At 49.4% G+C, this 10,022-nt stretch overlaps 1 protein-coding gene across 1 annotated transcript; it reads left to right on the top strand.

Annotated features, from left to right (window-relative positions):
• The first annotated feature begins 3,284 nt into the window (after window positions 1-3,284).
• LOC132435358 (gastrokine-3-like) lies at window positions 3,285-5,971 on the top strand. The gene is given in 5 exon segments (XM_060027534.1): window positions 3,285-3,366; window positions 3,540-3,599; window positions 3,602-3,642; window positions 4,827-4,968; window positions 5,877-5,971. Coding segments are annotated over 5 exon segments (420 nt in total).
• Window positions 5,972-10,022: the final 4,051 nt, after the last annotated feature.

The following is a 10,022-nucleotide window of genomic DNA, read 5'->3' as shown; positions in this document are numbered from 1 at the left end:
ACAAAAGATGAGGAAGTGTCTTTATTCCCCTCCTGCCAGACCTACTAGAGAATGGACTTGAGGATACGGGGAGGGGGAAGGGTAAGCTGGGACGAAGTGAGAGAGTGGCATGGACATATACACACTACCAAATGTAAAATAGATAGCTAGTGGGAAGCAGCTGCATAGCACAGGGAGATCAGCTCGGTGCTTTGGGACCACCTAGAGGGGTGGGGTAAGGAGGGTGGGAGGGAGACGCAAGAGGGAAGAGATATGAGAACATATGTATATGTATAACTGATTCACTTTGTTATAAAGAAGAAGCTAACACACCATTGTAAAGCAATTATACTCCAATAAAGATGTTTAAAAAAAAAGGATGAAGAAGCAAAACTCAGATTCCTGGGAGTAAACGTTCCAGACAGATGGAACAAAACGTGCAAAGGCCCTGAGCAAAGAACAGTGAAGAAGCCAGAGTAGCAGGAGCTGACAGGTGAGAGGAACACGAGTTGCAAGTGAAGGCAGAGAGGTAACAGGGGTCTGACCCTGTGGGACCCAGTAGGTCCCGGTAACTCATGTGGCTTTTATACTGCATGAGATAGGAAGCTACAGCTGGGTTTGGTCTGCCTTGGGATTTAACCAGCGTGCTCTGACAAACACTTGTTAGGAGGTTTTCAAAAGATTCCGGGGGGGCGGATTAAACGAGGGTAGTAGTAGCAGATTTGATGAGAAGTTATTTAATTCTGTATATATTTTGAAGGTACAGCTGAAAAGATTTGAAATAAACTGATTAAAATCTGAGATCAAGACAAAAGACCTCCATAGCACATACCAGTTATAAGAAATCTGGGTTCTGGAAATGGCTCTCTTATTTCAGAGGCCTTCAGGAGCCCTATGAAGTCAACGCAGGAGACGAGCACAAAAGGATGTGGGATCCCTAGAGATCACAGAAGTTCCTACTGCGGTCACTGGCTCAAAAAGAAGTCACTGCAGATGCAAGAAAGCTGGTCCCTTGTCTAAAGAGATGTATTCCCTCAAGATCCTAAACCCAGAGAATGTCTATGTAGACAGGGTCCTCTTCTCTCTGGAAAAGCACAAGGCAAAATGTTGGAGCAGGCAAGGCTTTCTTTGGCATTTATAATGAACGTGTTCCACATCTTATATTCTCGTAGTCCAAGCTTCCATCCCATTCAATCAAAGCATTGTTGACTGGGATGTTGACCATACCTCGAAAGGCATGGACAATGGATGCCTGGGTCCCAGCAGATCCATCCAGTGGACGGCTGTCACTGATGTTCTGGAGATCAGGCTTAGCCCAAAGACACTACTGAAACTGCCCTTAACGAATCTAATGACTGTTACAACACTAAACGCGAAGGTCATTTCTCAGACCTCTTATCTGAGAAAACAGCAGCATTTGACACCATTGTGGCCCTCAGTGAGCCTCCGGGACACACATGTTTGCCTGTTCGTTTCCATCATTCTGACCAGCCTTCTCCCTTTCACTTCCCCAGCCTCGAAATGTGGATGGTCCTAGACCTTAGTCCTTGGACCTTTCCTCTTTTCTGTCTACACTTAGCTCACTTAGTGATTTCACCCACCATGTGATGGCTTTGAATACAGTCTCGGCTCTAAACATTCCCAGGTGTGTATGTCCAGCCCAACTCTCTCTCTCGACCCCAGACTCACGCATCCAATTCTCTACTTGATGCCTAATCATCTGAAAGTCAACACGTTCAGAACTGATCTCCACCCCCGCCCACCTGCTGCCCACAGGCTCCATCTCAGTGAATGGAGCCGCCATCCTTCTCTCCACTAAGGTCAGTGCTATTGGAGTCATCTTGACTCTTCTTTCCTTCCCACCCATATCTCTGTACCTTGGAGTCATCTTGACTCTTCTTTCCTTCCCACCCATATCTCTGTATCTCTGTATCTTGGACTACGAGAATGTAAGATGTGGAACACGTTCATTATAAATGCCAAAGAAAGCCTTGCCTGTTCCAGCATTTTGCCTTGTGCTTTTCCAGAGAGAAGAGGACCCTGTCTACATAGACATTCTCTGGGTTTAGGATCTTGAGGGAATACATCTCTTTAGACAAGGGACCAGCTTTCTTGCATCTGCAGTGACTTCTTTTTGAGCCAGTGACCGCAGTGGGAACTTCTGTGATCTCTAGGGATCCCACATCCTTTTGTGTTCGTCTCCTGTGTTGACTTCACAGGGCTCCTGAAGGCCTCTGAAATAAGAGAGCCATTTCCAGAACCCAGATTTCTTATAACTGGTATGTGCTATGGAGGTCTTTTGTCTTGATCTCAGATTTTAATCAGTTTATTTCAAAAGCAGGAGAGTAATTTATTTTCACTTTTAGAAACCTCGCTTCCACTTGCCCAGATGGTTGGGTACAGTGAGGTAGGACCTGGCAGAAAGAGGCAGGATTGGGGAGGGACACCTCCCTGATAGTAAAGCTCTATAACCAGAGATATGGCTCAGCCTTTGTGTACCTCGGTTTCCTCATTTGTCAAGCAGAATCAACAGCTGTCTTTCCTACTGGAAAGGACTCTGAGAGGATTAAATGAAGGAAAAGCCCACACTCCTTACTCCCTGGATGGGCTTCTGCTGTCCAGCCCCTGCTGTTTGGAAGCTCCCCTCCTACTTGCACACTGGACATCTCAGGACACACCCCGCAAACACAGGCTTTCTCTCTGCGCCTGCCTGGACCTCCCATGCTCTCTTTCCCAAACACCATCCCCCTCACTCTTCACCTGACCTGCTCCTGATTTCCTTGAGGACACGGTTCCCTAGTCCTCCTTAAAGGGAGGCAGTCCAGGGATTTCCAACTCTGTTTTAAGCCATAGAGACTTTTCTTCCAACGGAAGATGTCACAAAATGCCACTCTATGGAATGGAAGTCAGAACTGGAGGAGGGAGGTGGGCTCAGTCAGACTCAGCTGGAGAACCTCGGCTTTACTGCAAAACTCAGAGAGGCTGAAGGTCAGGTCCAGGGCCACGTAAGAGGTGGTCAGTGGCAGACCCAGAGCCAGGATCTGAGTCTAGAGGTCTGGACCGAGGCCTCTCCTCACCCTGTACCTCCAGAGAGCACTCTATCTCACACACTGGCTTCACAAGCAGGCAGTATCTTGTCTCATCCTTTCATGGCATCCCTGTGGGAGAGGGTCTGTTTTCCTGCTTTACAGATGGGGAAGCTGAGGGTCATGGAGGTGGCTGAGGGCCATGAACAGGACCTTATATTTAGCTTTGTTTCTGGGGCTGACGCCCTACCCCTCCAGTCCCACTAGTCTGTTAAGGGTATGCAGAGTGCCCCGGGGGATACCTTCCTGTGGCGCCTGCAGCAGCGACAGTGCCACGGGCCCTCGGGGGCAGCAGGGCCCTGTATGCATTGTCAGTCCTGCTGCTAGCGCTTTGCTCTACCGCCCAGGGCCGCGCTATGCCGGGATGCTCAATGTCACAGTCTGAAGGACCAGCTATGTGCAGCACTGATGGCAAGCAGGAGGCTACTATATTGTGACTGAATGAATGACAGGGTTCTGCTGTGTTGCTTTAAGCCCCTCTGGCGGCCAGGCTGTTTAGCAAGATGGCCTGTGTCCTAGCCAAGATGGATGAAGCTGTCCAACTTTGGACGATATTAGTAAGGCCCTGGACCACCAGGTAAGTGAAACCAGTTCACTGTGGTCCCCTCCTAGTTTGGTGTTTTCCAACTCTACATCCTGACCTCCTAGGATGGTGCTGTATACACAGGGGAATTCAGTTCATACTTGTTCTTAATGCTCATGAAATTCTATCACCGTGCAAAGGACTCCAAGTTCAGTCCATGGCCCATTTAAATTACATCATATGAATGAAAATGGACCACTGAAAACTCCATACAATGACATAATTTTAGTTTATTCCAAAAGGGGTGTGAGCTACATGTTAGTGGATATAAGTCATTGAATATAAATATTAGAGTGAACTAATAGAGTATTTTTACCCTCATGCCTTCTCTCCTCCCCTGCACACCCTTTGCACACATACACACGTGTTATCTTTAGTTTAAAATGAACCCAGACTGCTGAAGCTCTCTCCCTCCCAGCCTCTTAAATGACAAGGGCTGTCAAATAAATTCAAAAGCAGCAGGAGGTCCTTGGCAAATCATTGAAATCCGGCACCATTTGCTTAAATAACCCGCCCAGGACATTTGGGCAAAATGAATGCTGATTCTTGGGGAAAAGAATGCATTTTCGGTCACATAAAAATAAAACAGGGGCTTCCCTGGTGGCTCAGTGGTTGAGAGTCCGCCTGCCGATGCAGGGGACACAGGATCGTGCCCCGGTCCGGGAAGATCCCACGTGCCGCGGAGCGGCTGGGCCCGTGAGCCACGGCCGCTGAGCCTGCGCGTCCGGAGCCTGTGCTCCGCAACGGGAGAGGCCACAACAGTGAGAGGCCCGCGTACCGCAAAAATAAATAAATAAACAAAATAAAAATAAATAAAACAATTTGTCAATTTTTTTAAAGAGAGGTAGAAAGTATTCCCCTCATCTGATTTATAACAAGTAAATGCATGATATAAATGAAACACATTATTTTAGAGATGAGAAAAGCACTGGAGGCTGGAAGAGTTGAGAATTTAAGGGTGAAAGGAGCACAGCGTTACAGGGACACACAGGCTCACACACAGATTTTTTTGGAGTAATGTCATCACCTTGTGGTCAGACAGGGTATTGCTGCTATAGACAAAACTCAAGGGCAAGTTCATGGCTATTTTTGTGCACTGGAATAGGTTTCTCGCTCTTCTTCCTTGCTGCACCACCTCTATCTGCTGTCTCACCGTTTTGAAATGCCACCTCTTCCAGGCTTTAAAGCATTATCCATCCACTCGAGGCCGGACCTACACTGTTTTACCCAGCCGGGTCAAGAACTTAGCCCAGTATGGAGTGCCCATCAAGGACGTGTGCCGACAGGTCCCCACCAACTTTGTCCAAGAGCAAAAAGAAGGTGTGTTAATAACTTAACTAGAAACTCAAGACCATGGTTGAGGCAAATGGTGCAGTATGATTTTTAGGTGCTTAGCAAATTCTAATGACAGTTTTCTTTGCTACTGGGTATAAAAATAATGAGCCGTGAAATGCATTTCCCCCTGGTGGCAGCGAAGATTTCCTGATACCAGGGATCACTGAGAACAGGCAGCAGAGTTAACTTGGCTTTACCAGAAGGTTGAGGACAGTCATTTCACCATCGGAATTTGACAGCTGGTGATACTCTCACCTGACCCAAAGTTTCATCCTCTCCTCCCCTCCCCCTGCCCAAGGAGCACTGTGTCGGGCATCCCCCATAGGAGGCCCACTTCTTTGGGGTCCTCAGTCCTCCTCTTTCTCTGGCTGTCCAGATGCTGGAAGGCAGGACCCTGATAGTTATAGACCACATGCTGGGAAAGGAACAGCTCAGTGGCTGGCATCCCTGCTGGGGATATGGCTGGGGGATCAATGGTGACGGTCTTGGAAAGCTACCAGATAGGACTGCAAAATCTGCCTGCTGCTCCAGATAGAGTCAGTAACCACTTCCCATTAAGCTGTTGCCTGTCACTTACATCTTAGCATAAACTAACCCATTGAACAAGGCTTCTTCATAACAGGAACTTCCAGCAGGGAAACACAGAGAGCTTGAGAGGCTGGGGGGTTAAAAAGGATGCTTAAAGAGCAATAAAAGAAATAGGAAAAGCCATACGGAACCGGTTAGTGCAGCACCGATGAGATCTTCCATTTTGTTCCCAAGTCTCTGGCTAGTCAACTTGTCTTGAACATCACATCTAATTTAGGTGCAACTCATAATATATCCACTCTACTTAGGGGTCTTAGAGCGATTAAGTGATCTTTTAAATAAAACGCTTCTCTTTCTTCTTAAAGGTACTGCACTGGCTATTGACCCCAATTCCTGTTTCCAAGTCCAAATTCTGTCCTTCCTGAGACTCTCCATCTGTGGGGAGCTCCCTGGGCTCTGAACCTCCAGGTCGGCCACGTGGAGAGCAGACCTGCCTGGATGGGACCGCTGACCTGAACCCAGAGCTCAGGGACCCAGCCCACCTCTGCCGATGGGAAGCAGCTCATTTCAGACCTCCACCTTCTACTTTTTGACCCACGATCCAGCTCTGTAATCTAAAAACGGGATACACTTTCTCCCTCTGGATTAGAACAATAAAGTTTCTTGCCTCCGTGGTCTAGCAGATGAGCCCTCCCTGCCTGCACTGTCCTCTCTGGAGTTACTGGGTTCCCATCCATGTGCCGTCCACGCCATCACACACCAACATGGTGCAATGGAGGACGTGTCTCTCCTAGAACGTCTCATTTCCAAGGGCCTCTCTTTAGGGTGGCCCTTGATGAATCCCTTCAGAATTTGGGCCGTAAATAAATAAATAACAAAAAGACACTAGCCACAGCACAGACTTAAGCTTTCGGGTCTGAGGTCACACCTCTGTCGTCTGCAAATTGATGGTGAGTTCTAAGGAGGCCTATTCTGGCCCAGCCGGCACCATGAAAATCCCTGGGATCCAAGCGTACGAACAAGGCCTCCCAGACCTCTCTTTGGAACTGGTCTAAACCCCTTTGTGGGAACCCCCAGGTATTTCTCTCTGTTACAAATGAATAAGGGACCTGGCCTCTTTGCACTGGTCCTTTAACTGTCCATCCTTATAGCTGGGAAGGACAGAAAGTCAGCCTCCCCCACAGCACACAGGACATCCCTGGTCCCCTCACCTTAGATGCCGGGATAAACAAGGAAAGAGTACTGGAAATACAGACACAGATGTCCACCAAAGGTCGTGCTGGAGTTTGGAGTAAATAGGACAGGACCGGGGTGGGGTGGGCCGAACAGCACACGCGGGTGGAGTGGAAGGCCTCAGGGTGACCTCAGCACCGATCTGCCAAAGAAAGAGCTGAGCGCAAGCTTTGCAGAGTCATGACGTGGTGTGGTTACCTACAGTCATGAATGGAAAAGTGACAGCATGGGAAAGGCCCAAGATAAACCTCTAACTGGGCTTAAATAAGTTATGGTTGGGCCGGCCAGGGGCTCTGAAACTATGGATTTGGCCACATGCAGCTTGTCGAGGATACGGCAGAGGGAGATACCTGCACAGAGCATTCAGGGTAGAAGTATCGGATGTGACAGGCCAAGACTTGGTCGACCAGAGGCCCAGAGAGGACCACAAAGCAGGGTCCGGCCCCCAGGGCTTGGCCCAGTGAGTCCCGGAGTTAAGTCCCCATGGCTGTCAGTCCATCCTTGACCGGTATCTGCCGTATCCCTGACCTCTATCCTCCAGCAACTTCAGGGCCAGTCCCTGTCTGGTCCCATGTGCCTGAGTCCCTGTTACCATTGTCTGGACCCCTGTTCCCGAGTCCTCTGCGATGGCATGTGGGCTGCTGTCTACTGACAGCTCTGATGTCCATCGAGCCTTCCCCTCCAGACTTCTGAGCTTCAGCTGCTCCTGAATTTCCCATCATCTCTGGGTTCCACCTGATCATTATGACATACCTGTTACTTCCGGGAGACTTTAGACAACCCCCACCCCCAGGCACCCACCTGCTTATCTCCATCTGTTACCATCCCTGCAGACACTCTGCCAGCTAGACTGCTTTCCTCCAGGAAAATCTAGGTTCAAGGCCTGCTGCCCTCCTATGAGTCACCACCCTTGGCTGTCGTTGACTCCCCCGTAATAGCTCTGTACCAGCTCTGAGAAACTATAAGTACAGCCTTCTAGACCTTACAGGGCTTGTCAAGGTAGATTTTGGTCCTTCAGGTTACAAGCGCAATCTTTATCTTATAAAGAATCTTCTGTGCGTGCAGCCAGATTTAGATCCTTTGGGAGTTGGGATTGGAAGGAACAAAATTCCAAAATGTCATAGGCTTGGGTGACAAGCATTTATTTCTCACAGTTTTGGAGGCTGGGAAGTCCAAGATACAGGCACCAGCGAATTTGGTGTCTGGTGCGGGCCCCCTTCCTTGTTCATGGACAGCTGTCTTCTCACGGTGTCCTAATAAGGTGGGAGGGACAAGGGCACTCTAGGGCCTCTATTCTAAGGGACTAATCTCATTACATTGGGGATTAGGTTTCAACATATGAATTTTAGGGAGACATAAACATTCTAGTCTACAGCATCACCCTACTGATGACCATTGTTAACGTTTATCCTTGAGTTCACCTAATCCATCACTCGATGAAATTTACCATATTTGAATCTCAAACCAGTGCCCATCATCCTGACCCAAACGTATTCCATGTGTATCAAGACCACGTGCCTTCTGTTTAAAATACAATCACACTGATATTCACAACAGACTGTTTCCTCTATCTGTGATTGAGGAACTCAAGCTTCTTGCTAAGTCCTTGGCGATAATCTTGGAGTGTCCCTGGAAGGGCCTAGGGAGTAGCTAAGAATTAGCTCACTCATCTTCTAAGCGGGGAAATCTTTTACTCTCTCTCTCTTTTTTGTTTTTTCCTTTTTTCCTGTCTTGGCACAGCTGCTGTTACTGACCTCTGCCGACATCTCCAATGCTGCCTCTTAGGACTGGGCCGAGGGGACTGGGAACCCACAGCCTGCTGTGCTCACAGCTGAGCCATCCCCACCACCTGCCGCTCCCCCACTGACTACGCGGCCTGGGCAGACGCCTCCGTCTCAGCCTCAGCAGCCAGAGGAACTTGGGCCTCTGGACTCATCTCGAAATAAGGAACTGTGTCTCTCCCGTCGCTTTGGTGTCGGTCGTTCACACTGCTGCAACATATGCGCTGGTTCCTTAGTGAAAAACAGGCATTTCTCTTCTTTGGCTTCTGTTGTTTCTACTTACAGTCCCCACCCACCACTCTGGGGCCTGGAGCATGAGCCCTTTGGACACTGGACTGGGGACACATCTGAGCACAAGACATCACAGCGTGCTCGGCATTTCTCCTCCCGTCTAGGACTTGTTGGGTACGACCGTATCCCAGCTCCCTCTCTCCTGAGAGTTCAATCTCCCTTGGCTCTGTCCTTATCTTCCTGCAGACATACACTGGAAGGATCATCAGAGGTCCTTGGTCATGTCTACAGCCCAGCTGGGAACTGCACAAAACCCTCCCTCCAAGAAATCTCTGAGATTCTTGCAAAAATTCCACCCTTGCCCAGGAGGCCCTTCTCAGAAAGGAGGCCCAAGACAGAGGTCAAATTCCCTGCCTGCCAGTTCAGAGAACGATGCTCCAATGACATGGTTCCTTGTAGGGGGAGTCTTGCTCCCTTCACTAGCCCCACCCCTTCCACCCTAGATGGAGGCAACCCTAACTGTCCTCATCGCGCCTGCCTCTCCGCGGCCTCGGGGGAGAGCCGACTGGCCCCGAGCCCCAGGTCTGCGTGGGCTGGCTCACCAGCCGAGGCTACTGGCTGCTCAGTGCTCATTCTCTGGCTCCCTGCCCACTCCATGCTCTCAGCTTCCCCAGGGGTCAGGAGTGGGGCCCATTATCCTGCCAGGAATGTGCTGCTTCTCTTCCTGCTGCTGCCTGGGGTAGAGAGATCGTCCCCACAGTTTAAGCTGTATCTGGGCAGTTATTCCTACGGGGCATCTTCATTGGCCTCGTCAGTTTTGGGGATGCTTTTCATCCAGGCAGTGCCCCCAGCCCTCCTCCTGGAGCTGACCTGCTGCTCATGGTGGACCCTCGTCCTTCCACAGCACTCGGCCCCTGGCCTGGCTCCGGGCACGTGGGGCTGGAGCACGAGCCTTTCAACGCCGCTCTGGGTTTCCTACAGCAAAGGCCAACTTGAGGTGTTTCCTAAGACTGCCACAGACCGGGTGGGCCTTCTTTGTATTCAGTTGTGTTTTACATTTTAAAAATACATAAACGTTTTTAGTGAGGTATAACATACAGTAAAGCATACAGATTTTAAGTACAATGAATTTTTACATATATACACCCATATAGCCATCACCTAGATGGAGATGTAGAACATTCCCTACACCCTAGAGGTTTCCTTCATGCTATTCCCAGACATACCCTCCCCCAAGCCTCACCCCAAGGGAGTAGAAAGGGACAT

The sequence above is a fragment of the Delphinus delphis genome, chromosome 12 (assembly GCF_949987515.2).
Source record: "Delphinus delphis chromosome 12, mDelDel1.2, whole genome shotgun sequence".
Classification (NCBI taxonomy): domain Eukaryota; kingdom Metazoa; phylum Chordata; class Mammalia; order Artiodactyla; family Delphinidae; genus Delphinus; species Delphinus delphis.
The sequence above is the reverse complement of the archived record's forward strand: the minus strand, read 5'-3'. Positions and strand labels throughout refer to the sequence as shown.